The sequence below is a fragment of the Wasmannia auropunctata genome, unplaced genomic scaffold, assembly GCF_000956235.1.
Source record: "Wasmannia auropunctata unplaced genomic scaffold, wasmannia.A_1.0 LD336033.1, whole genome shotgun sequence".
Classification (NCBI taxonomy): domain Eukaryota; kingdom Metazoa; phylum Arthropoda; class Insecta; order Hymenoptera; family Formicidae; genus Wasmannia; species Wasmannia auropunctata.
Window position 1 is genome coordinate 251,404 of NW_012026857.1, and position 27,084 is coordinate 278,487.

General features: G+C 45.0%; 6 protein-coding genes across 9 annotated transcripts in view; 3 read left to right on the forward strand and 3 right to left on the reverse strand.

Moving 5' to 3' along the window:
- LOC105452303 (wiskott-Aldrich syndrome protein family member 3) overlaps nt 1-9,795 on the reverse strand; it is a 20,129-nt gene extending 10,334 nt beyond the window's left edge. For both annotated transcript variants that reach the window (XM_011693279.1, XM_011693278.1), the window contains exon 1: nt 9,459-9,795. The gene's annotated coding sequence lies outside the window, so the exon portion shown is untranslated. The remainder of the gene's footprint in view (nt 1-9,458) is intronic.
- A 478-nt stretch (nt 9,796-10,273) lies between these two features.
- Nucleotides 10,274-11,225, forward strand: LOC105452306 (sm-like protein LSM3A). Its single transcript, XM_011693283.1, has 3 exons — nt 10,274-10,488; nt 10,560-10,667; nt 10,783-11,225. Exons 1-3 carry the CDS (start codon nt 10,468-10,470, stop codon nt 10,948-10,950), a joined length of 297 nt encoding a protein of 98 aa, XP_011691585.1. The 5' UTR covers nt 10,274-10,467; the 3' UTR covers nt 10,951-11,225.
- Nucleotides 11,198-12,363, reverse strand: LOC105452305 (sperm flagellar protein 1-like). 2 transcript variants are annotated; one of them, XM_011693281.1, is made up of 3 exons: nt 12,091-12,363; nt 11,674-11,955; nt 11,198-11,598 (listed from the first exon to the last, which is right to left on the reverse strand). In XM_011693281.1, exons 1-3 carry the CDS (start codon nt 12,200-12,202, stop codon nt 11,318-11,320), a joined length of 675 nt encoding a protein of 224 aa, XP_011691583.1. In that variant the 5' UTR covers nt 12,203-12,363; the 3' UTR covers nt 11,198-11,317. The 2 variants fall into 2 exon arrangements, with proteins under 2 accessions (XP_011691583.1, XP_011691584.1); XM_011693282.1 differs by having other exon boundaries at nt 12,060-12,150.
- A 91-nt stretch (nt 12,364-12,454) lies between these two features.
- Nucleotides 12,455-17,237, forward strand: LOC105452308 (putative inorganic phosphate cotransporter). Of its 2 annotated transcripts, none has more exons than XM_011693286.1 (9): nt 12,455-13,205; nt 14,553-14,806; nt 14,936-15,169; nt 15,246-15,333; nt 15,608-15,837; nt 15,911-16,051; nt 16,127-16,259; nt 16,447-16,688; nt 16,839-17,237. In XM_011693286.1, the coding sequence occupies exons 1-9, from the start codon at nt 13,166-13,168 to the stop codon at nt 17,013-17,015; spliced, it is 1,539 nt and encodes a 512-aa protein (XP_011691588.1). In that variant the 5' UTR covers nt 12,455-13,165; the 3' UTR covers nt 17,016-17,237. The 2 variants fall into 2 exon arrangements, with proteins under 2 accessions (XP_011691588.1, XP_011691589.1); XM_011693287.1 differs by having other exon boundaries at nt 14,556-14,806.
- LOC105452307 (5-methylcytosine rRNA methyltransferase NSUN4) lies at nt 16,778-19,783 on the reverse strand. Its single transcript, XM_011693284.1, has 9 exons — nt 19,598-19,783; nt 19,063-19,245; nt 18,619-18,991; nt 18,298-18,480; nt 17,945-18,231; nt 17,722-17,846; nt 17,509-17,646; nt 17,279-17,426; nt 16,778-16,989 (listed from the first exon to the last, which is right to left on the reverse strand). The coding sequence occupies exons 1-8, from the start codon at nt 19,679-19,681 to the stop codon at nt 17,285-17,287; spliced, it is 1,515 nt and encodes a 504-aa protein (XP_011691586.1). The 5' UTR covers nt 19,682-19,783; the 3' UTR covers nt 16,778-16,989; nt 17,279-17,284.
- Nucleotides 19,784-19,984: 201 nt separating this feature from the next.
- LOC105452309 (protein crooked neck) lies at nt 19,985-22,539 on the forward strand. The gene has a single exon (XM_011693288.1). It carries the CDS (start codon nt 20,213-20,215, stop codon nt 22,229-22,231), a length of 2,019 nt encoding a protein of 672 aa, XP_011691590.1. The 5' UTR covers nt 19,985-20,212; the 3' UTR covers nt 22,232-22,539.
- The last annotated feature ends 4,545 nt before the right edge of the window (nt 22,540-27,084 follow it).

Below are 27,084 nucleotides of genomic sequence, written 5' to 3' on the forward strand. Positions count from 1 at the left end.
ATTTATCTCGTCTCGTGCGCATCTCTATTTGCCAGTTTGGTAAAAAATTCTGAAAATCTTGGACGAAATTCTGAAAAGGTTCTCTAAAGATTCACATCCGGTCTCTGAAATCTTGCGATGATCTCCATGTATGAGACTCACAGAATATTCACTACTATATTTATACAAACCCGAAAATCAATTTTGACCTCCAAGATTTCTAAAATTAAATTGCAGAATCTCTAAGTTACTTTTCTGATGCTCTTTCTCTCTTTCTATATCTTTGTGCGATATTACGGTTGTGCAACGGTCAATAAGCAATCTAGTTTTATCTGATAAAATCATGCTCGATTCCGCTCGAAGCGGCTCACGACGAGACGCTCTTTTATACACGTCCTCGTCGACTTAGTGGCTTGATCAATATGCCTTGCGCGCGAGCAAGACAGCGAGCGAGCCGAGGATCGATTTGCTCCACGCCGTGCCGTCGACAATTAACGATCGGCTCGCGCCGAATCTCGATTCAACGCGCCTCGAATTTCACGCTCTCGATATCGCGCTCGACATACCGTCGAGTGAAAGCAGATGATTTATACCGGGGTGTACCGAAACGCGAACACTGCACAAACGAAATCGTTGCAGTTTAACGCAGCTCTCTCCCTCCTCCTCTGACTTTTTTTCTAAATTTCTCGTATTTTTTTAACCCTCGTGAAATCAAACGCCAACGACTACGAACTCGGTTGCGCTGAAAACAACGATGCTCCACACGTTCGTCGAATAAAGAAGATATTTTCGTCGACCCTCGCCCCGAACTAAATCAGGGAACGTGTGTCGGGGGTGTCGGCGCCACGCGTCGGTTTCTAATTCGACAGTGCCATGGTATTACAACCCCCTCGCCGCGATAATAAAGTGGATGATGTCATACTCCACGTACATGCGTTTCGGTGAGTGCAATTCGCTATTGCAAGATACAAAATTTATGTATCAAGAATCGATAAGAAACACTTAAAAGCTAATTGCAACACCAAGAATATGTAGAAATATCTAGAAATCTGAGAAATCATAAACATAAATTAAAATTTATAAAATTGAAATATGAAAAATTATGAAACACAAAGTTCGCGAAATCTAACATCTATTAGGTTACTGGATGTAAGGATTTATGCGGATTCACGCAAGGATGTACGGATTTAAGTATCCGTGAAACAAATAAATATGTTAAAATATCTCTCGAATATATGTACGTTCGATAAGTATGCACTTCCGGTTGCTCTCTCACGCAATATGTATTTCTGTCACACGCGATATCGTAAACTGCGCCGCGCGCCGGAGATCTGCGTGTTCGATCGAGGGAATCGAATGTCGGGAAAACCGGTTAGTTAACCTTGTTCTGACGTTTATTAAAAAAAAAATTTTTTTTCAAAAGTAAAGAGAGCACGTCAGGGAGCGAGAAACTCGTTCACCGAGTTTAATAACAGTTGCTACTACATCCGCAAATCTCCACATTAGTAGTTAATCGAAAAAGTTTTCCGCTACGGAGTACAACGTGAAATTATGCCGCGTTAAATTTTTGTTTTTCTTTCTCAGTTTTCATTTAGCTCTTCTGTAACAGAATAAGTTTCCGATATCTGTTGCAGATATTTAACAATGCATATACATATTATTTCTGACAATAATAAAGTAGAGACTTTGAACTATTATTTATAGGAGCTTAAAGATTTTGCGTTTGGTCCACAGATCTTGATTTGCCGGTAAATCCTAATAAACTATTTAGCGCTTTTAATGCTATCCAGTTCGAATTAATAATAGAATAAAATTCTGAGGTTTAATGAGTTTTGGAAAAAATTGACGGTGACACGCTGACGGGAGAATCGCGGTCGGAAAAATACAAAGCGTTCTTCGAACGAGACTAATTACCAGAAGAGGCAACGAGGTCTCGAGAAAAGGGAGGACCAGAGAAATGACTCTGTGAGGGGAACAAAAAGCTCGACCACGAGTGGACAGTGGCGCAAAGTATCGAGTAACATTCGTCATGGTGACTGCGGAGACGTCGACCTCGGATGCATCCCGGTCTTACTAGTCGCGTATATATCTGCGAGCGCGCGCGTGTGTGAATGTGTCTGTGTGTGAGCTAGTGATGTATACACAAGTCCATTTCGCGGCAGATGCGCATCTCCCGCGGACAGATTTAATCCTCTTTCTCGAATAGAGAGGCGGCTTTTGTAGATTAGAACGGTAAATTGCGCGAGCGGCGAGACAATGGCATTGTAAACGATGCCGTCGAGAGACGATTATCTCGCTTCTTCCCCGAATTCAAGTACGATCACGTACGTGTACGCGAGATATTAATTTTCGTGCTTGTGCCGAAAATTTTGGCGGCCTTCAAAGGACCGCAGATTCAAACCACGTACGTGCCACAGGTCAGTGCACCACAGTACGGAATTAACCCAACTACAGTGTAGCACTTGTAGCAATCGCTTGTTTTCCAGATTCCTCAAGTATGAGCTGAACCCACGCCGCAGCCGTTTTCAATCGCGAGAGCTCGATACTCGGAAAAGGCGAGTTTTGCAGAGACGAGAATATCGAGAATACCGAGATGTCTGCGTTTTCGTTAAAGGATAAAATATCTCTGCATCAAATGCATTTGCGTGCAACAACCATTATATTATTGTAATCTGAAAAAACATTCTCTCCTTCCTGTAAACGATAATAGTAATGTAACGATCCATGAAAGGATACACTTGACGAAAAATATATATCTTTGCTACCGCGTTTCTAGATTCAAACATAAGTATTTTGCACAATTGATTGTAACTGATTGATCGCGACATAGATAAATCAACGAGAGAGCGTGCGCGCGTCTGAAATAGACGTCGTTCTTCTTCATGGGGCGTGCACTGATAACGATAAGGACCATAGAATGACGCGGCCTCAGTGAACGCCCACGCAATGAGGACGACAGGATCGACACTTGATTAAATCGCTCTCTTTCCCACGATTTATCTCAGACGATGGTTAAGCTCTCACGTTAATTGGGCTCTTAACGGTTCCGCAGCATTCGCCAGGTGCCATGGATGTTAGAATCTTATTCTCGGTACTTGCGAAACTTGGAAACTTGAAATAAATTTGTCGTCTTCCTTGTTAAACTTAGTTATATCATCTGATTCTGTTGTAATTCAACTCAAACATTAACTTCTTTCAATTTGTCTTTCGAAGCAATTATTTGTTTGTGATTATTAATGGTATTTATAGTCGCTGAAGTTTTTATCGATTCGCAAACATTCTTTTTGAAAGAGAGTAAAAGTGTTACTAATTGCGTACATTAATTCGCGATAAGATGTCGTAATCTGTTTATCTCGCGGTCCAATATTTGCGATTGAGATAGCCTTGCCGTTGATACATAAATCGTGAATCACAAATCGGCGGAATTTGCGGCAGATCGCGCATGTGTAAAGTCACCATCCCAACATTAAAAATTGCTATCAAGCAGAACTCTTGTTGTAAACTAGGGAACTCTTCGTCTTATTAAAATGAAGCGGGAACTCTAATCAAAACTATGGAATTTTAATATTGGGATATTAACTTCACACACGCGCCGCCTTTAGTCACGAGTAGCGCAATCCGTTTTGCGGGCACGCTTCCGCGTTATCATTTATGCGAAGATATCGTGAGCCAAACAAACGCACGCAGCTTTGTTTTAATTGTCCTGACTGCAAAAATGCAAATTACACTTGCGAATCAAAGCAAGAAAGAATGCGAATCAAAGCCCTGATTTTATTCAATATCAAAAAGACAAATAAATTGTTCGATAAAAAACTTTTCAAAAGGATTCCGCAGAGACTGATGACTGATTCAGTCGCACTTGGACTTACAATTATAGCGGACCAACAGACTCGAGTTCAACACATTGTGAACATTCACACACATATGTATATCTAACACATACGCTTTCTTGAATGATAGTATAATGTGAAGAATAAAAAAACCGCACAAGACTATAATCTGAAGGCATAAAAAATACTTCGTATCTCGTTAATGCCAAATAACAAAATTAATTTGAAGCATTTAAATGTAAAACAGGCTAATTTTATATTTAAATATTAATTTAAATTATATTTCATTTTAATTTAAAATACTTTTATTAAATCTAAAAGAAAAGGCATTTCATAAATTTAAATTTTTCATGGAAAGTAACAGAAATATTTTTCAAATACTTTAAATTTAATCGAGAAAAATAATGAAAAGTCTTATCTAAAAATAGTTAAAATTAGCACGTGGTTTTCTTTTCATTCGCAGTCGCAGGATATTCAGTACATGCGGACTGAAATACGTCTATTGACCAATGTCAATAACTGTAACAGTGTCAACGAATGCGGCGTCTCTTAGCCTAGTTTCCACGAGCACGCAGACCCCTCTTCTCTCTCTCTCTCTCTTTCTCCTTCTCTCTCTCATAAAGCTTAATTGCATAGGTCTTCACACAAACACGGATTAAACCGCAACCATATAAAATTCACAATAAAACCATAATCCGAATGTAACCGAATGGTTTCCTGAAGAAAATAAAAAAAATTTATATCCAATTCCTCGGAAAACATTAATTTTTCAAGATTAAACACCCATACATTGGCCTTAAAATATACACAAATAAAATTTCAAATATGTCCTCATGTGCTATGTATTCGTCGAGCTCTCTTCAAAAGGTTACAAATAATTTTGTTGTCTCTTCACTGATAGCGATAAGTATTTCAGAAGCTTGATAGTAAAACTTCTGATACGATAAGTACGATTAATGGCGAGGGAAGATCAAACCGCGCGCACACATCGCGCCCGGGACACAAGCTGAAGCTTGTAGATGCGTAGCGAGAGGTGCAGATTACACGCGAGAGCAGAGATTGCTTGTCAATCAAAAGCGCTGAGCTCGCGGAGTTACGACGCGCGCGAATAAGCGGCTCGTTGTAATAAACTAAGTCGTCGCCAGTCGCGGTATATTAAAGCCGGATCAACGGCGATATTATCTGCGTAATTCCTATAAACGAGTCCGGCAACGCGCGTCGACGACAGCCTCGAGTCAAACTGAGTCGCCGAACGAAGTTCAAAGAGACTTAATCCTCACTCGCGATGCAATATTAGTCGAGTTTATACATTAGCGAGCCAAAGAGAAAAAAAGAGAGAGACTCAAAGATTCCAGATTGTTGATTGACATGGACAGGAATTAAATTAAAAAGGAATTTAAGTGACTTGAACTCACTCAGATCTGAATCGTAAGATAATAAAATAATAAGACGATGCTGTCCTTGCGTCAGCTGATATTGTATTTTGCCTTGAGGATTTCTATAGTTTACACGCGACAGTTCACAATTTTTTCCAATCGAGAACAAGTCGATCACTCAACATCACGGTCCAATTTAAGTACAGAATATTGACCTCGATAATGCGACGTCACTCGCGCCGGTTTCGCAGTCGCGCGACTAGAAATACGTATAATAACCCAGTTTCGCTCGTTGATCCCTCCCGGCACGGTCGGAAATGCGGTCAGGTATTATTGCGTGTGGGACTGTTGCGTAAGAAGAGAGAGACGCACGCGTAATCGCGCGTCAATTTTTGGCAATTTTTTAAAAAGCGAAGGAGCAAAGACATCGACGGGGTAGGGGGGGAGGGGAAGGGAGGGAGAGGGCGCGTCGACGATACCCTTCTGCGGTTAACTCCGCGATTTCGCAGCGATTTCCCACGACCCTCGTCGAACCGTGAGCACAGTAAAGGCCGGACTATCGATTTTACATCGCGCGTCTTTTTCCGTCACGCCGCGGGAGCCCACCGGAGCTTCTTGGGATCTGCATCAAATGGGGGATGCATTAAAAATATTCCGATATCATCGCGGTATCGACGGTTTCGTACGTGCAATGCTTCAGAGCAAAAGTTTATCCTACAACGTTACGTAATTCTAATTTAACTCCGTGTAATTATTAATATTTAATCGGCAACGAGAATAACGTCGGAGATCTGTTTGCTCTATCGATATTATTTAATAGCTGCTCTTCCATTTTTAATCTGTTGGCACTGTTGAGAGCAATATATATCTTCTCCTTTTTTTTCTCATTTTAACACTTATTGTCACGCAAAAGAGAACAGAAAACCGCGGAACGGAGCGATCTGACAGAAACAAAGAGTACATGACGTTGCAAAGCGCGTGAGTCTGCGTCGGCGTGCAATTGCGTAATCTCGCCGGTCCGTTTGCATTGCACAAATTTCGCGAGACGAAATGCCACGGATAGGCATAGATATTTACGTTACACGACGACGGCACGCGGTCGACCCCGTTCAAGGTAACGCCGCGGCCTGGAGAGCGAGTGCGGCACACAGGTACTGTGCACAAGTGTCTATAAGCAACACGGTCACGATATTCTCGCGACGACTCTTGCACGTGCTCGGGGAAATAATAGAATAATTAGAAAATCGATATAAGAGTATATATCTATTACACAGCACCGAAAAAAATAAGAGTCATGTTTCATTCTGTGTAAAAGGATAGCGCGAGATAACTTTGTTGCGTTATCGAGATTCCGAGCGAGGAATGTCAACTCGATTTGACTATCGACTTCGAGATACGATTCGGTTGGCTAACAGCGGCTAAGGGGGATCCACCGGAAGATGATCCAAGATTAGCCGAATAACTTGTGGACGAATAAGAGAGGGTCGGGCTTGCCGGTCGCATTCTCCCTCGGGCTACATTGGGAATGTCAACAGAGCCGAGAGGGTAGATGCGGATCCAATTGGGTCACAGAGATCACAAGACCGAACTAATAAAGTTTTCGAACTTTTGAGAAACCCTAGAATTCCCCAAAGGCTTCGAAATTCTAAACTTCTGCAGCTTCGATTTAAAAAAAAAAGGTCGAATCTACTAGATACGTGTAATGATCAGAATTAATTAAATATCGTAAGTTTCCTAAAGTATAAAAATTACAGGGACTGAAAATCTCACAAAATTTATTGAACTGAACGTTTGATAATTTCAGAATTTCAAGATTTCCAAGACCTTCAATCTCAAGTCGTTTAAATGGTGAGTCGAGATAGTTAGACGTTGAAAGTTACGAGAGGAGGAGTTACCGAAACTCCGAAGTTACACAATGGCGAGATTTCGAAGTTCCAAAATGGACATTTTGGACATCCGAGACGTGTCGAAGGTTTAATCAGGCCCCATGAGAAAGCGTTCGCGCGTCGAATCCGAGGATCGATTCTCTCAGACGGAGAACCTTGCGCCTAGACAGCAAGAAAAAAAAATGATGACTTGGCGTGTCAACAGTCGTCAATTGATAGCGCCGCGTGCACGCACACGCGTATACCTACGTTAGAATGCGTGCGGCGACCGCGATCTAACGGTTCATTAATAAATTAATGTAGAAAAGGTCAGACGGACGGATCCGCTCTTCGCGCCGCGCCGTCGTTGTGATTCGTCGAATGCACGTGAATCGTTCTCACTTTAACATTTGCAATTCGAGCTCCCGATAAATATAAATTTCCATTCAAGACCACATTGGAAAAAATGGTGTTTTATTACCATCGTTAGCAGTCTAATCGAAAATAATCTTGTTTATTCAATAACAGTATTATTAATAAAACAAATAACATTTATATCAAAACGAAGAGGCATGGCATATTTGTTTCATTTATACTGCCACTGAATTAACGAGATTTTTTTCAATTAGATGTGTTGGTAATACAACAATCATTTTTTTTTCTCCGGTGCAAGCACCGCGATGATTATCAATTATACAATACGATACGGAGAGACCGAATAATTCACGTTCATGTCGAGATACGTATCGCGGCCTGGTCGAGATACCCCGTATCGCGGCGCGTTAACAACCGCGGCACAGCGCGTTCATTTCACACGCAAATTATTTTTAAACGATCGTTGATTTACATCGCGCGATACTCCCGGCACGTTCTACCGACCCTTCCTCCGGTTTCGCCCCCATCGCAAAACTCCCTCCTCCGGGCACTTGCTTTCCCACGCGTTCGAGCTTTTCCCCGCTGTTTTTCCACGTTTCCATCGTGCACGCAACACGCGCGAATATGTACGCACGTATAAACGCGTGCACGAAGGGCCAGAATCTTTCGCGAAAGGCCTTGAGAAACGCACGCGTCGCTCGCGAGATTACGACACAAAGATTGAATCTATACTATAGGTACCTACGTGTAATGATAAAAGTTATCGTAATTGAATATCGTAAGTTTCCCAAAGTAGAACAATCATACGATTGTTGTTGATGTATATATGTAATATTATTATGTAACAATATCTTTACGTTTAATTATCTACTTGCGTTCAATGTTTCTCGATTTTCTTAACGAGTGTCAGGCGCAAAACATTGCTAGCAAGAATGACGTGAAACGACGGAATTGTCAATGACAAAATCAACGGACACCGACGCTGACCACTTTGCTCACGTCTTGTATAAGTCCGTTGCGTCCGTTCCTTTGTACAGTCTTAATCTCAACAATAAAGAAATAATAAAACGACAAGGCTCGCAAAATTAATCGTATAATTTATATTATTTTTTATATTGAAATTAAGAACGAAAAATTTGAAAGGGTTTTAAGGTGGAGTCGAGACATCTCGACACACTAAGGGAACAATAAAACGCGACAAGGCTCGGCAATGGCAAAATTAATCGTATAATTCATATTATTTTTTTTATATTGAAATTAAGAACGAAAAATTTGAAAGGGTTCTAAAGTGGAGTCGAGACATCTCCACACGATTTGCAAGGGGTGTTAAGAGGCCGCCTCCAAAATGGAGCTACAAATCAAATCATTACTTAATCAATCTCGTGGTGACACATCTGGGTCTTTATCGTCCCACGGATGGCGCGACGGGTTAATAATTACATGCTGTTACGGGTGTAACAGCGACGTGTTCGACGATCGACATCGCGCTGTCAACGTCGGGGAGACAGCGGCGTCGCTCGAACGACGAGACGGGGGGAAAAAGACAGAGGCCTCTCTCGCTCCGTGGAAGGATAGAGAGAGAGGGAGAGGGAGAGACCTAGAGCGAGCGAGAGAATAATACTTCTCGGGGAGGGTCACCCCCTGCACGGACAGCCGGCGCCCCGTGTCCTAACGCGACGACGGCCATGTGCCGCTCCCTCCCCCCCGGGAAACCGCCGCCCATCGAGCGGCAGCGACGGCGGTGGCGGTGGCGGCGATACCGCCGTCTTTTTCCTCGACGCCGCCGCCGCGGCTCGTTTTATCGGGGACCCTGGTGCGGGAGTTCCGTTACCGTGGCTGTCGCGCGACGACCGACGGCGCACGGGAAGAAGGACCGATTGACAAGACGTCACAACGGGAACACACGGAACGACTCTCGCTCGCCCCGTCTCACCGCCGCTCGCGATTATAATCACCGCTCTATGCCTCTCCTCCTCCCTCTGTCTCACACTTTCTCTCTCTCTCTCACACTCGCGCTCGCTCTCGCCACTCACCATCGTATCCGTCGCACGGCTGTCCGCCGCGTGTCCACGCATATCCCGGGCGGGGAAGCCGAGCGCACTCCAGGCGAAGCAGGAGTAAACGGGCAGGACGACGGGAGTCCCTCCGCCGAGAGGCGATGCGGCCGAGATCGAAACGTGGGCGACGTCGCCCCGCGAGACGTCGCGAGATGTCCCCGACCGAACGACCGCGTACGAACGTAGAAACTAACGCGGATCGACTTCACCCGCGGGGGCACAGGAAAATGGCGTTGCGCTGTGGCACGGCACGCAGCACTCAGCAGCAGCAACAGAGCGGTCGCACGGCTCCGCTCGCTCACTCGCTCGCTTCGCTTCCTCGCTCCGCCGGGGCCGCGGCTCAGACTTCGCCGGACACCGCCAGGAGGCGCCCGCGGCGCCGTGGCCGTCCACGGCGACGCGCAACATTTGAATCGACGGCCGCTTGCCACTTTTCGTCTTGTAAATCTGTTTCGAACTTTCTTCTCTCTTTCGGTTGATCCAGAATGTATATATCACATTACCTGGTTAGATGTATCAATTGAAATGCATTTGCTCCACGGATGGCTTCGGAGTTTAATCGCTCAACTCGGCGAAACATATTGAACATATTCTTTTTCGATTCTACGCGACGGGGTGATGCAAATTTCTCTGGAACCCACGCAAGACGCGTCATGTTTACGTCGTTGTCGGTCAGTCGCATTCCAACGCCATCTGTGCCAGCAAGTCGGCAACTGGTATCGACCGAACCATGAAACAAAGAAAATTTAGATCGACCGCCAGCTAAGTTTTTGGACAAGAGCAGAATTGTCCCGAAACACCGACCGACACGCAATTCAGTTTTTCCATCATATTCTATGGTGGTAGCCGGTAACCTATAATTGCTGCGACCCTGTGATACACTAATTACAAGTGATATTTACAATTTGCGCATTAATCCGCGATCCTCGACTGCGATCAAACAGTATTGCGCGACTGTCACGAGAAATCAGAGACACGATCAACAATGGTTGAGGAATCAGAGCAGGTTAGTTTACAGCTCGCGTAAATGGCTACTGCAAATATTCGTTCGTTATAATCTTGTTGCTCCCAAAACAGCTGCCGCCGATAGATGTGAAGGAGCCGCTGGACCTCATAAAGCTGAGCCTGGAGGAGCGGATTTACGTGAAGATGAGAAACGAGAGAGAACTCCGAGGAAAATTGCACGTGAGGAACCTTCTACTATCTAGATCTATTGTTGCGCTGGCGGCGCAACTGACTCAAAAGATAGCGAAAGTATTGTTTTGGAAAATAATGTTTATACATCTCGATGCAATTTCAGGCCTTCGATCAACACTTGAACATGGTGCTGGGCGACGTGGAGGAGATCATAAACATAGTGGAGATCGACGAGGAAACGTACGAGGAGATTTATCGCCAGAAGAAGAGGACCATTCAGATGCTGTTTGTGCGCGGCGACGGTGTCATCCTGGTGTCGCCGCCCACGTAAAATCATCGCGACGCAACATCTCGCGTGTCGTCTGTGTATGTGTGAAACTAAAACTATCGATATTTTCTATATAATTTACAATGGGATTCCGTTTCGTTGATGTCCAAAAGATTTACAGTACTCGCGAGCTGGGCACCTGAAAGACTTCACTGGCTGTCACTGTGCTCTATTTATGTATTATACTACACATGTTATAATACGCTATAATTTCATGTATAATTGCAAAATTATTACACGAATGGCCAACTAGCTGATAATAAAAGATGTATTTTATACATGGTATATGTGAAAAAAAACCAAGCTACGCGGCGTTATACGAAAACTACAATCGGAGAGCGCGCGACGCATCTCTCGACAAAGTTCTGTATCATAATAGCTTGGTGGAAAAGCGTGGTTTTGAGATTTCGCTGCTGATAACGTGAGGAGTGGTGACGTTTCGCTCGACGGGCAGCCGCATGATCTGCACCGTGAGGTCGTCGATCCGTTGGTCCTTCAGCTTCAATATGCTTTCCAGATGCGAGATCTTCTGCTGCAACGTGGAGATCGTGTCGTTCTTCTCCTGCAGCTCCTGCTTCAGCCGAGTGAACATGTGCCGTGGCACGGTCTTGTTCGCCACCTCGTCGGGATTTAGCACGGACTTTACGGCCTCTGTATTATTGCGTAGAAATTTAAAAAAAATGTCGGGAAAAGGAGAGGTATAATTTGTTACAGTTCAGTAGCCACCTTTACTCTCCTCGTGGCCGAAGTACAAGGTGTCTCTGTCGGCGTTGGAATCTCTCAGAATCTTGACCCGTAGATCGGCGAGGATCTTCTCTATGACGCCCGGCTGGGAACTCGCCAGCTGATTGATCGCCTCCTTCCCCAGCCTAATGTTGATCTTCGACAGCACCTTGCGATTCAGCGTGCTCCAATTGTCGATCTTCTTCGCGACGCTGTTGCCGGCGACGTAATTGTGCACGTCCACGTGCTTAGGATAATAGCGTTTCAACAGCTCCGCCATCAACACTGCGGTTTAATCGTATAGCGATTAAATTTCACAATGTTATTTTTGAAAGCAAATGTATCTCGTGTCGGTATTTCGTGGGAGAAGAATTGCCAAATGGATTTACATTAGATTACAGGGTGCTTTTTCTCGTTTACCTCCATCGGAAAAGTCTCTGGCTATGTTTCTTTTGGGCCTGGAAAATTTGATTTGATCGATCCAGTCGTAGATCTCGTCGAGATGATCGCCGATCTCCGAGTTCGCGCTCATGTTCACTGTGACGCTTTTGGCGGCCCGCACACTAGCAAGATCATGAGCTCACGTGGGGATAATGAAAGAATACGAGGGGAAAAAGGAGGGAGAAAAGTCCCTCTTATTAGAAATTTGCAAACGCCGTCGACATTTTTTTTTAATTTACTCGATGTTCGCTCGAGCCTAGCTTCAGGTTCTCTCGAATAAAAAAAAATATATATAAAAATACAAAACTTTGTAAGATACGATACGGAGAACAGGAGCGTTCTAGAAATAATTTAAATACACACGATGGACCAAGGAGAATCGCGATCGACGAAGTGTCGAGTAAAAGTAAAAATCTCGAGTTTAAAAAGGCTTTTCATTCATAAAAACTTTCAGAATAGTCGAGCGCGATCAATCGCGTTCCTTATGAATAATCATCGCCATTGTACATACTTACACTTTTTAACAGTTCATTTGTCGTAATTGTTATTGCAATATTATTTTATCACACAACTTGTTACATTGGAAAAATAACGATTTTTAAACTTTTTCCCTTATTGTTAGCCACGAAATGCGGAGACGATGCGAGGTGATGCGATGACTGCTTCTTCACCCTTTGCCCTTTTCGCCTTACATCAGTGTCAACGATTGGGATCGGGAGTATACGGAGGCATCGGCCTCTTGCGTTTCGTGTGTGACTTTCCTCTCACGAACGCACGCACACGCGTGCGTGCAGCGGGCGTTTATAGAAGAGGCGCACGCTCCGCATCCCTCCGGAGTCGCTCCAAGAATTTCACGGCTTTCCCGTACTGCTTTACGTCAGTGGCACGCTGCTCCCGTGACTAGCCGGAAGCGATCGACTGTGGACACCAGAATAGGTCCACTCGATGAAATTAAGGAAACTCTGCGACGGTATAAAATTAAATAGGAGATACAGGGAATATTGCAGAAGCGTGATAAATTTTTGTGCAATACATTATCCTGAGAATCCTCTGGATGGTCAAAAATATTGAAATGGCGGTGGAAAATTCCAACAGTAAGTAACGATTCTTCTGTCGATTTTTAGGAAGATCAAGATTTTAATCTTACAAATGTAATTTAGAATTATGAAATATTAAAAGAAAGAAAAAAATTGCTGAAGCAATAAAGAAGTCATTCATAAGAGACAGATATTTTATGCTACTATTAGTTTTTATTAAAACTTTCAATCATATTTCTTAAACTCTAATTACTTCATATGTCTAAATTGCATCATTTAATTTTTTCAAAAATATACAAGATATCTCTGCTTTGAATGACACCTTCCGCATGACCTTTATGCGTCCTCTACTCCAGATCGATTTTTGCGAGACGTCTAGAATTTCAGCTAATTTTTCTCAATTGAAAATTGATTTACAACCGATTTGTGACATGTGTGTATTGTATTAGCATTATGAGTGATGACGCAACGCTGTGCAAGTGCCGACAGGTGTGCTTATCACTTAACATATGTAATTACGAATTTTCGTTATTACATCTCGGAGGCGTAAAGATTTGCGAGAGATATGCAATTAAATTCAAATAATATAAATTGCGCGAGGATAGAGCACTGCGATCGCCATCGAAATTCAGAGTTGCATCAGGATGACATTACATTCAAAGCGACGCGACGGCCCGCATGTCGGCACGTCGTAAATTCTCGTTCTTAAAATAATCTCTTAGGTACACGCCTTTGAACATACCCAAGAGATTACAAAAATCGATTTCGCCGCAAGCCAGACGTGGGAAATGTATACTCCTTCGAAGAACATTTCGTCCGCGGGCAGAAAATTTTTTCAATTCACGAAACTCGTATTCAAAGTTCTCGTTTTTCCGCCCCAGAAACAGTTCTCGTGCATATAAAACTTAGAACATATATTACATGTTCTAAGATATAAAAATACAAGGAAATACAATTGTGCAAGTATCTTAATTAATAATTCTGTCGTGATATTTCGGAAGAGAAAGCATTTACGGCCTGATTACTTTAGGTAGGCGACAAGTGCCACGTGCAACTCATCACGTATATCACGTGAAAGGATAAGAGTTAGCAGAAACATGATTCATTAAGTATAATTGTCCTGATCTAATCAGCGAATCGAACCGCAATCGAGAATTTCTTGCGTGATAAATCAGATGATAAAAAATATGTTAAATTATCAAATACTATTTTAATTTTCGTCACAAAAATAAAATAGAAATTAAAAATTTGAAGCTTAATAAAAAATTTAGAAAAAAATATCTAATATTTAAAGAATTACGAGAAAGATAATTTCCTTCCATTAATTTTATGCTTAAAAAACTTCTCGTTGTAACATTATTCAATAATATTATTATTGTTTAAAGCAGCAATTATTATTTCTAGCAGGAGGACACAGAACGCTGTTTCCGTTTCGATACTTAATGGCCATAATGGGATCGATCGGCCTTGCCATTCTTTATGGCTTTAAAGTTAATGCCAGCGTAGCTATCGTCGCCATGGTGAACCATACAGCCATTAAGTCATACATCAAATTATCTAAATCGTCGAACGATTCAGAAACTAACAATACCGCGTTAACGAACACGGACATTTGCCACTTCGATGATACCTCAAACGTCGCGACGACCGATGACGAGGTGCGATGATATTTTACGGTGAAAAAGATATTCACGCGCATGTAATTCTCAATATCTAGCAAAAAAAAACCTTAGCGTTTTAATAAAAAAAAAAGAGAAAAAATCTAACTGTATTACATCTTTTTACAGAACGGTCCGTTCATATGGAACGAACTCATTCAGGGTCTCATTCTGTCTTCCTATTTCTGGGGCTACACGGTGTCTATGTTGCCGGGTGGAAGATTGGCGGAACTCTGGTCAGCTAAGTGGCTGATGAACGGATCGGTCCTGTTGAATGTCGTTGCATCGATACTGACGCCCGTCGCCGCGCGTATTCACTACTGGCTTTTCATAGTTATGAGATTTCTTCAGGGTATCGGTGGTGTCAGTAACGATGACTTGTTATATCAATAGACATAATATTTCGACACGATTGTAAATTCAAGCGCTTAAATTACAGGGTGTATCGTTCCCCGCCATGCACGTAATGATCGCCAAGTGGGCGCCGCCGAATGAAAGAAACGTCATCGCCTCGATCGTGTATGCAGGTAAGAGGGAAAATTACAGAAGACGTCACCTTTGCGACCTGCCAGTAATATAAGAGCTTTTCGTCGTTATTCCGCGATTCTTTCGAGATCGGTAATTACAAGGCGAAAATTGTAACGACAGTTGAGCCTTTTCCTTGGTACAAGTCTAATAAAAATCACGATATATATATATATATATTAGATATATTTGATATCTAGAACTTTCGAACGCGTCGTAAATTTTCCTCGTTTATTCGAAAAATATTAGAAAAAATATAAGTTGAGGAATTTTTAGGAACGGCACTCGGTACCGTGATTTCTATCCTATTAACCGGTTTGCTGGCCGCGAATCTCGGTTGGGAATCCATCTTTTACGTTGAAGGCGCGCTTTGCCTGATTTGGTGCATTCTCTGGTGGCTAATGATAGCGGATTCCCCGGAAGAACAAACAAGATTCATCAATCAAAAGGAGAAGAACTACATCATCATGTCTTTGGGAGGACACAAGAAGAATATTCCCAAAGTGGTAAATTGAGAATTAAACGCGTTATATTAAAAATTTCTTCACATTTTTTATGCATTTGCAATTTCTATTACAGATTCCATGGCTACAAGTGTTTCGTTCCAAACCGTTTATGGCAATCCTAATAACTCATTTTTGCAGTAATTTCGGCTGGTACATGTTACTGATCGAACTGCCCACCTTTATGAATCAGATCCTGAAGTTCGACATGAGCTCAGTAAGAACTGTTTTAAAATTTGCTATAACATTCGCATACATTTTAACATTATGAGTTAATTTGTTCGTACATCAGAATGCAGGTTTATCGTCCGTCCCGTTTTTCTGCATGTGGCTCTTCACCATGATTCTGAGCAAAGTATTAGCCACTCTGCAGGAGAAGGGTCTGATCACAGTAACAATCTCTAGAAAAATCGGCACTCTCTTTGGTACGTTTAATATTACAAATCGAATTTTAAAAAAAATCAACTTTAAACGTATACGTAATGTAGATATATATTTCGACTTTAGTCGTACTCAATATAGCAACGCGAGTATTTTGGATATCTTACATAGCTACTTTTATTCTTTTCAAATGCATATTTCAATCTCTAATTAATTTTGAAACTGTTGCAGCGTCGGTCGTGCCCATGATATGCTTAATACAGGTGTCGTACGTCGGGTGCGATCGCACAAGAGCAGTCGTGCTGATGACGATCGCGGTGACTTGCATCGGCGGAATGTACTCCGGTTTTCTAGCAAACCATATAGATATCGCACCGAACTTTGCCGGTAGCCTGGTAGCGGTAACGAATTTCGTCGCCACCATACCTGGTTTCGTCGTGCCGGTATTCGTGGGACAATTGACTCACGGAAACGTAAGTGATAAGGCGAAAAGATTTCAGTCACGGAGCGAAAAGAGGACCGTATTATTTCCAAAGAAACAATTAGTCCTTCGTTAAATCAATTTTTCTTTACTTTACGCCGATCTCATCGGCGTATATTGATTTTATTTTAATTATTTACAGCAAACCATAGAGGCATGGAGAATTATATTTCTCGTAACGGTCATTCTATACATAATCGAAATAGTGGTTTACACTACCTTTGGGAGCGGTAACGAACAACCCTGGAACCAGATTGAAGCACCTGACGAGGAAGCGAACGATCAGACACTACCTTTAAGGAGAAATAACACAAAATAGAAAAAACATTACGGCTTAATTTATGATTAATTTATCGTGTGTTGCGTCGTAAAGGACTTTATATGTATTTTATATTCTGCGCATTTTTATCGTGATAGGGGTAAGTTCAATATATTTCACAGTTTTACATATAGTTGCATAAGATTATAAAACGAGGTTTATTTCGTTGTATAATATATAAAATATATATTATTTATTATATAATAACTAATAATAAAATATACAACATCTTAAGATCTGAAATTATATATACATTCACTCACCTAGTGTTACCGTGTTCGTACTATTTTACAAAAGTACATGGGACCCCAATTATTACTGAGCGTAGGAATGGCGATATGGCCGTATTTTAATCCAAAATTGCCGAATCTATAAAGGCATCTTAATGGATTCAGCGCTTCGCTCATATCTCTGTCTCAACAAAGCGTGTCCGTTAATAAACTGCGTTAGATAACAATTTATTGTTATATATGTATGAAAAAAAAACACTTACTTTACAATCATGATAGAATTGGTTTCCTCCCAGGCCTTTTTCAGCGCCATACCGACGACGCCGTCGTTCTGAATAGGACTGAGGGAACAAGTAGCATACACGACCGTACCGCCGACCGATATTATCTTCAGCGCATTACTGTAACGGACAAATTTAACAGAGACAAATAACGTGACACGCATTTACGACAGAGTAGCGAAATTTCGTACGCACGTCAGAATGGCCGCTTGCAACTCAGGTATTTTTAATCTCTCCTGAATCCTCTGCGGTTTGAAGAGGTTGTTGTCTTCCGAATGCAAAACGTGTCTGTCCGTAGTACACGGCACATCCACCAAGATCTGTAAAGAAATAATTATTATAAGAATTCCGAAAAAAAGATCATATGTTATATATGTAATAATATGTAATAATAATATATAAATTTTCTGTGTATTACCTTGTTAAACATATCCTTGTCGTCAATAAATCTCGCGTCTCGCTGTGTCACAATCAACCTATCCTCCCAGTTGCCGATGCCGGCTACGTATTGATTTATGACACTGTGGATCCTGTTCACTCGAGACTTTTGAATGTCGTTAGCCACCAACATTTGCGGCATGAGTGTCTGAAGAATGCTCAACATCTTACCTCCCGGTGCCGCGCACATATCTAGCACGGCGTCACCAGGTTGCAAGTCCAAGGCAAATATGGGTAACACGGAGGCACCATCCAGGAGATAATAATCTATGTAACACAAACGTGACGCTCATATCGATGAAATTTAGAGTTCCCAGTTAAAGTTAAACCAACCTGAGACGCCGGTTGATCCTTTCCTCGGGGATGGAAATTTGCTGTTATTGCTTCCCTCAAACGTATAAATGTTGAGAAACTGCGGAAACGTCAACACCATTTCCTTCTCGACGTTTACGGAAAACTCCGAGCCCTCTTTGTAATAGCCGTAGTGCTGCGACTCCAATACCCAATCTTCCATACCTGAAAAACAGCACATTAATAAATATGTAATATTAATAAATATATATTAATAAATGTATAAATATATATAAATTACAATTAATATTAAAATTTCCAGGCTTGATACATGTACTTTCAGATCTTTGCAATATCAATTACCTTTGATTTTTGTGGCTGGTACAAATTCGTATAATCCGCTCAAGCCGGCATTGGGGTGCACGATTCGATTTTCGTCTAAAGCGACTTCACTCAAATTTGAGTCAATAGATTTCATTTCTATAGGCTGCAACGCTTGGTCCTTCGCCGTTACATCTTCAGCTTCGTTATTTGTACTTAGAGATGTTGGCGGTGACTCATAATCCACAGGATAATGCGACTGCACCACCGACATTTCGGCGTCAGAAATCATAGCTTCCATTCGATCACTAGCTTGATTTTCCTCTCTCCTTTTTTTATCAGATTTACATGGTTTTTCATCAATATACTCCTTATAGATTTCGTAAATTGTTTTCAGATTCATAGCGCCGTGGGACTAGAGGGAAAACCAGACGTTAGACAAAAATCGTAATGTACTTTCAATAATTCTTTATCATACGAATATACCTCTAACTCTGACTTTATTCTATCGATATCACTGAAGCTGTTCACAACAGCCATGTACTTGTGCTCTTCCATCAGTAACGCAGTTCTTATACTTTCCCATGACTTTCCATAGACATTACCATAGAACTCGTCGAAATGTTTCAGTGCTCTGTCCATATGTGTCTTTTTCTTTCTAATCCGAGACTAAGCAAAAAGAAAAAAGAATTAAACAATCGTTGCATTTAGAATTTTACAAAGTTGTTCTGCATTTACAATCAGACAGCAATTAATTATAAATGTTAAATATATATATATATATATGTATATATATATAAACAAATAAAAAAACCAGTAAAAAATAAATAAAATTATAACAATTATAACAATCAGACGGCAATCAATTATAAATTTAAAATATAAACAATTTACGTTTATGTATATGTAAACAAATAAAAAAATCAATAAAAAATTAATAAAATTATAACAATTCTTTATACAATAATTTATTCATAAGAAAGATAAGCTAGATTATAAAGAGCACAGTAAAATCACTTACCCAATGATCCACTTTATGACCGTATCTGGCAACTTGCATTTTAGCCAGTTTTCTGAACACTTGTCTGTTAAACAAACATGCCATTTTTTCATAATAAATTTATATCATGTTACTCCATACAAATTGACGACTCTCGCCGGGAGGAGGTATCGTCCTAACCTGTAATTTTTACCAAGTACAGGACAAGGAGCAATAGGGCCATTGAGAGAGACAGCAGTATTATAATGTAGCAGCCAATCGCAAATCAGTCTCAACATTCTCGATCTGTGGCAACCAATCAGACTGAGCTTCAGATACATAAACGGCAAATGATCCTAGACTATCTAGAGAAATTTTAGTTCTGGCTCGCAAGATTCGGAGGGAAGGTTAGTTAGGTTAGGAAGGTAAAAAAACTGGTAAAAGCGTGTAAAAGCGCGTCGTGTGTGCCGTTGTGCACGTCGTTGTTCGTAATTTTACGCGATTCCGAGTAATCTGTAACGTCCGCCGAGATTGTATACTCCGTGTTACAGCGAAAATAGTACGGCGCAGCGTACTACGTACAATAGTACTACCGAGACGAGGCCGAAGGAGGCCTGTAACATCGAACCGAGTCCCCCTAACCTCCTAAAGTCCACCATGGAGAAGTCGCAGAAGATGCCGAAGGTAGCGAAGGTGAAGAACAAGGCGCCCGCGGAGATACAGATCACCGCGGAGCAGCTGCTGCGCGAGGCGAAGGAGCGCGACCTGGAGATTCTGCCGCCGCCGCCGAAGCAGAAGATCTCGGATCCGCACGAGCTCGCGGACTACCAGCACCGCAAGCGCAAGGCGTTCGAGGACATCATCCGCAAGAATCGCATGATCATCACGAACTGGATGAAGTACGCGCAATGGGAGGAGAGCCAGAAGCAGATACAACGCGCGAGATCCATCTACGAGCGGGCGCTGGAGGTCGACCACCGTAACATCGCGCTGTGGCTCAAGTACACCGAGATGGAGATGCGCAATCGGCAGGTGAACCACGCGAGGAATCTCTGGGACCGGGCGGTCACCCTGCTGCCGCGCGCCAATCAGTTCTGGTACAAATACACCTACATGGAGGAGACCCTGGAGAACATCGCCGGGGCGCGCCAGGTGTTCGAGCGGTGGATGGAGTGGGAGCCGGACGAGCAGGCCTGGCAGACGTACATCAAGTTCGAGCTGCGCTACAGGGAGACCGACCGGGCGCGGCAGATCTACGAGCGCTTCGTCATGGTGCACCCCGACGTGAGGCACTGGATCAAGTACGCCCGCTTCGAGGAGTCGTACGGTTTCATCAAGGGCGCGCGTGCCGTGTACGAGCGCGCCGTCCACTTCTACGGCGACGAGGGCCTGGACGAGAAGCTGTTCCTGGCGTTCGCCAAGTTCGAGGAGGGCCAACGGGAGCACGACCGGGCCCGCATCATCTACAAGTACGCGTTGGAGAACATACCGAAGAGCAACACGCAGGAGATCTACAAGGCATACACGATCCACGAGAAGAAGTACGGCGACCGCTCGGGCATCGAGGACGTGATTGTCAGCAAGCGGAAGCATCAGTACGAGCAGGAGATCAAGGAGAATCCCTCGAATTACGACGCGTGGTTCGACTACCTGAGACTGGTGGAGTCGGAGGGTAACGTCGACGTGATACGCGAGACGTACGAGCGTGCGATCGCCAATGTGCCGCCCACCAAGGAGAAGCAGTTCTGGCGGCGGTACATATACCTCTGGATCAAGTACGCCCTCTTCGAGGAGCTGGAGGCCAAGGACGTCGAACGGTGCCGGCAGGTGTACAAGGTCTGCCTCGAGCTGATACCGCACAAGCGTTTCACCTTCTCCAAGATCTGGCTGCTCTACGCGTACTTCGAGATACGGCAGAAGGACCTGCTCAAGGCGAGAAAGATGCTGGGCCTGGCGCTGGGCATCTGCCCGACGGACAAGCTCTATCGCGGCTACATCGACCTCGAGATACAGCTGGTGGAGTTCGACCGATGCCGCAAGCTGTACGAGAAGTTCCTCGAGTTCGGGCCGGAGAACTGTACCACGTGGATGCGATTCGCCGAGCTGGAGACGCGATTGGGCGAGATCGACCGCGCCCGGTCGATATACGAGTTCGCCGTCGCGCGGCCGCGGCTGGACATGCCGGAGCTGCTGTGGAAGTCGTACATCGATTTCGAGATCGCCCAGGGCGAGACCGAGAACGCCCGGCAGCTGTTCGAGCGGCTGCTGGAGCGCACGTTGCACGTCAAGGTTTGGATAGCGTACGCCAAGTTCGAGCTGCTGAATCCGCAACTGGAGGACAGCCCCGACAACGTCATCCTGGCGAGACGCATCTTCGAGCGCGGCAACGACGCTCTGAGATCCAACGGCGACACCGAGAGCCGGGTGTTGCTGTTGGAGGCGTGGAAGGACTTTGAGGGCGAGAAAGGCACCCCGGAGACGCTCGCCAAGATCGTGGAGAAGATGCCGCGCCGGGTGAAGAAGAAGAGGCGGGTCGTGGGCGAGGACGGCAGCGACGACGGATGGGAGGAGGTGTTCGACTTTGTGTTTCCGGAGGACGAGTCGCAGCGGCCTAATCTCAAGTTCCTGGCTTCCGCGAAGGCGTGGAAAAAGCAGAGTGAGCAATCTCAATCCTGAGATAATTAAATTTCATATAGAAAAGAGCGAGGTGCAACATGTAATAGTTAGAGGACCTGAGACTGTAAGAGAATTCTCTAAAAGTTCGTGACAGTAAAAATCGCGCACATTTTATATTACTGTGGATAAATGACTTGACAAAGTGGACTGATTATTTTCATGTACATATAGACTGTGATATTTTGCTATCGTGAGAAATATTTGCTTGTACGTAAAATACGTTTTATGTATGTAAAAATAGCTCGTACAAAATTCAGTTTAATTTATAATAAATAGGTATAAAGTGTGGTATACTGTTTGAAGACTGATTTGATTTCGTTGCTATTTTAGTTAAACGAAATGCTACATTCTCTACAAAATTAAATTTAGATTAATTCAAAGGTTAAAGGTACAATAGTATAGCGCACGAAATATTTATTGCGAAAAATAGAACAAATACTGAGTACATTTTGATTAACAAATAATACGAGAAATTGTGTTATAATTTAACGCAAACGGAGTCTCCGGCGTTATCGATTTCACCGTCCGCCGCTAGATGGCATATGCTGTCCACCTCCGCGCTTCGGCGGCTCAAATGAAGCTGATTATCGCCCGTAGATGACGCTACGAGTATCGTCCGCAGCTCGCGGTACTATTCAGTAGTCTCAGCTGTCTCAGTACTCTCGGCGAGGCCGCATTGCGATTCACCGTTAGTGTATGAGCGGACGGGGCGGGACAGGGGGGAGGACGGGAGCACAGGAAGAGAAGGGCGTGAATCGCGCGGGCACGCAGGTAGAGAAGCGAGCGAGCGAATCCATGAGTTACGGTACTACCCGTGCTACCCGCGTCGTTTTTGTTTATCCTTTCGATTCCACGCGCGGCTCGTCGCGTCGCGACGGCGGCGGCGCCGGCCGCGTGTAATAGCGAGAGCGATTCGCGGCGTCTACTCCGCTCCACTACTCCACATACTTTGAGAATATCTCAAGAACTTTTCCGCGCCACGTCCTCAATCACTATATCGTCAAATCAGACGTAACATCGCGATACGGTATTTGCGGTATCCGCGCGCGCCACGTCGCTCCCACAAAACGTCGAATTTAGGGCGGGGGGGGGAGGGGGGAGGGAGCGTAGCGAGACAGGAACAAGGTGGTTGCCCCCAAAGGAGCTCGAAAGTATAGGAGCCACTATATATACGAAAAGTAAACTCCGCGTTTCTAGTTAGATCAGGTCGGTCACACCTGCGCGTCGCGAGACGCAACCACACAATCCCGTCAACCGCCATTCATTATAAACGCGCCTAAGATCTTCCCTTATCGGACTACCTCGAAAAGGCTATAAATAGCACGAATGACTCTCGAGTTTCTATTACAAGACTTCCCCGTCCTCCTTCTCTCCCTATCCGTCCTCTCCGTCCGCCTCGCGATCCCTCGTCTCTTCCAAGTGGATTTCCACATCGCGCGGGCGAGCTTGGTGCCTATCGTGACGAGCCAGGAAACAGAACAGGTAAATACGCGCGGCGGGCGCGCGTTATCAAACGTCGACGCGACGAGGAAGCGACGTATTTGTCGCGACATGGTTCGCGCGCGCGCGCGGGCGAGCGTAGCATGCGGGGACGAAAGGGTTAGGGGGGGGCATGGCTGAGCAGGGTGGTGGGAGGGAGAGAGGGTGAACGCGGAGCGAGGCCACATCCGAGTCTCCCTCCGCCGGCGCGGAGGCGGGCGGGCGAGCGCGCGGCATGTGAAACGTGGCTGTTTCGAAAGTCCCTCTGCGCGCGTTAGCGCGCCTATTTTAGACGCGCGGGGCGCTTTGTCGAGACGCCGCGCCGTCGTCGCGAAGAGAGATCCGAGGTCCCGCTCTTGCTGTACTCGCCCGTGAGGCGAGTTTTCGGGGGAGTTGCTATAGGCACGAATCGAAAACGAGGGTAATTCAATGGGTACCCGGCGATTGCCGCCGATGCGTCCTGCTGAAGAGAATCCGCGGTATCGAGAATTTATCCACTTGTACGAATCGGAGCTAGACGTCGGAGATTGTTTTTACAAATTGGAGGAAATTAAATATTCGCACTTCGTCAAGTATATATAGCTTAAATTCGGATATTTGTATCGAGTCTCTCAAAATCCCGCGACGATCTCTTTCTCTTGAGCGACTTTCTTCTCGAGCGCTCTTCGCTTGACCAAACTGATAACCCCGTAACCCTCGAAACGACAGATCGGCGGTGAGAGCTTCGCTAGACGCACCGACGACTCGGGAGAAAGATGAGAGCATCGTCGGTCCCTCTACCTTCTCGAGAAGAGAACGGTTTCGCCACCGTCGGCACGAAAACAAACGGGGTACACCGGCACCCCGTTGTCGACACGCGAAACGTGTGTGTGTGTGTGTGTGTGTTTGCGTGCGCGCGCGCGCGTGTGTGTGACTTCCCTGAACCCTTCTCCCCCGTCCCCTTTCCCCCTTTCCCCTCGATGAGTCTCGACGACCCGAATCGCTCGACGGCGAAGCTGGTTTCGTGGATCTCTTCATGAGAGGCACGTCGTGCGCGATTTGTCGAGGGAGAGAGATAGGAGGAAGGGTAGAGGGGAGAGGGCACGGGGTGTGACGGGACTCGGGGGGTTCGTAAAGGCAATGCACTGTAAGGAGCTCACAACGACCATACCCTCCCTTTCTCCTTCTTGCTTCCTCCCCCCTCTCTCCCTCTGACTTCTCGCTCGCTGTCTCTCTCTCTCTCTTTCCTCTCTCTCGTACGACTTTCTCTCTGTCCCGCTCTTTGACTCTTCGTCTCTTCATCTCGTTCTCGTCGCGCCTCTTCCCTCCTTTCTCTCTCTTCCGTCTCTCTTTCTCTCTCGGTGCCCTCTTTCCTCCCCACCCCCTCGCTCTATCTTTCTCTCCCTCATTCTATGATTTCTTGTCGTTCCCTCTCGCTTTATCATTGCCTCCTCTCTTCCCCTTCCTTTCCGCACCTCTCTAGCTATCCTTCGGCACTTCTGCCCCCTTCCACCCCCCCCCCTTCTATCTCTTCCTTTCTCTGCCGCCCTCTCGCTCGAGGAGGGCGCGTTGGGGCGCGCGCTCGCTACTTGCGCCTCACTCGTGAACAACCGTCCTGACTCAAGCCGATCTTCGACTCGTGGAGGGATCTCTCTCTCTTTCTTTCGCTCGGGTAATCCGAGGCACTTCTTTTTTTTTTTTCTTCTTTTTAAGTCGATTTCTTTAGCCGCGATTTTAAAGCCGGGGAACGGGATCGGCCGATACGCCGATACGCTTTTAGAGCATCCCGCGTACACTTGAAATTAAGGTCAAGCGAGTCGTGTCACTCGAGCAGGGGCTGACGAGATTAAATACTCTCTATCGCCAGAGAATCACCGTGCCCGCGTGCGTTTCGTCTAACGTCGAAAACGGCGCCAATTATCGGTCACTCGATCCAAATTCGTAATCGAAAGTGTATGAATCTCGCGCCGGGATTCAGGTCGCGGCAGACGAGAGTGCACATACGCGGCATGTGTACGCGGGGCGGGACGTCCGGGGCCAAAGGACTCGGAAGTTACGACATCCGGCGCACAATAACGCTTCCTGTCACTCGACGACCTTTGATCCCCCCGTTTGTCCCACGTGCGATGCCACCTCGTTCGCATGCACAATAACTCTGTGCGACGAGACGCATGGCGAATTCCGGTAGCGATCGATGCGTGAAAGAAGGAAACAGAATTGCGATAATCGTGTGCGAGAGAGAGAGAGAGGAGAGAGAGAGATGCGCACGTATACGTACACGTAACTTGCGCAAGTCTTGAAAATTCAGAACCAGCTATCACGAGCGAGACATTGTATATCTTCTAGTGTATAGGTAGAAAACAACGGAATGACACTTTTTGCGGGATTTTTTTTTTAACGGGTGGTTTCGTCGCGCTCCGCTCGAATAACGGTGCTAAATCGAATAAACAACGGTACTGCCGTAGAAAACGATCCGGGAGGGGGTTTCATCCTCATTGATCACGAAAGTCTCGAGGCTTTTCACGCCCGCGCGGCCGGGAAGACTTTCCACGCGCGCGCCGCGCGCTGCTCCGATTTCAGAGGCGTCGCGCGTCGACAATGGATGATTGATTCCTTTGGATCGTCACGCGCGCGGTTCGTCGGTGAGAGGCTCGGGCGAAAGGACCGGGGGTCCTGGACCCCTCATTTACCGTTGCCGGTGTAGGGCCCAATCCTGGGCACGTCACGTGCCGCGCCGCGCCGCGCCATGCCATACCGTGCCACACCGCGCCGCGCCGAGACGAGCCGAGAGTTGCGTACATACATTGCCGCCGTGCGTCGTCTCGGGGTCGTTGAACGAGCCAGGGGGTACTCACGACGAGGACGACAGTAACGACCGACCGAGCGCGAGCGAACGCCAACCCACTTGCGCCGACCCTGGACGCGAGTCACGTGCGTACGTGTACATACAGAGCTCGGCAATAATGCGACCCGGAGGGTGTGACCCGTTCCACATGTCCGACTCTTGCTATCTCTCTCTCTCTCTCTCTCTCTCTCTCTCTCTCTCTCTCTCTCTCTCTCTCTCTCTTTCCCTCTCTCTCTCCCTTTTCGTGCCGTGAAACTTGAAGAATACAAACGAGAAAGATTAAATCCCCCTGAATTGATATTGTCTCGCGTTGTACAAAACTTGCATATCACCAGCTAGATTTATCCAAACTTCGGAATTCTCATGTCTCTGTATCCAGGTTGAAAATGACGTGCAACGAAAGATCGATACGTTCGTGCATTTATTTTTCAGATATTTATATTATAACTCCGCATTCTTTTGCAATGAAATACAAGATTATCTCACCGAGAGAAATTAATGATTTGTCAAATGTTTCGAGATGAAGAGAAGAATGATATTTGAATAGAGA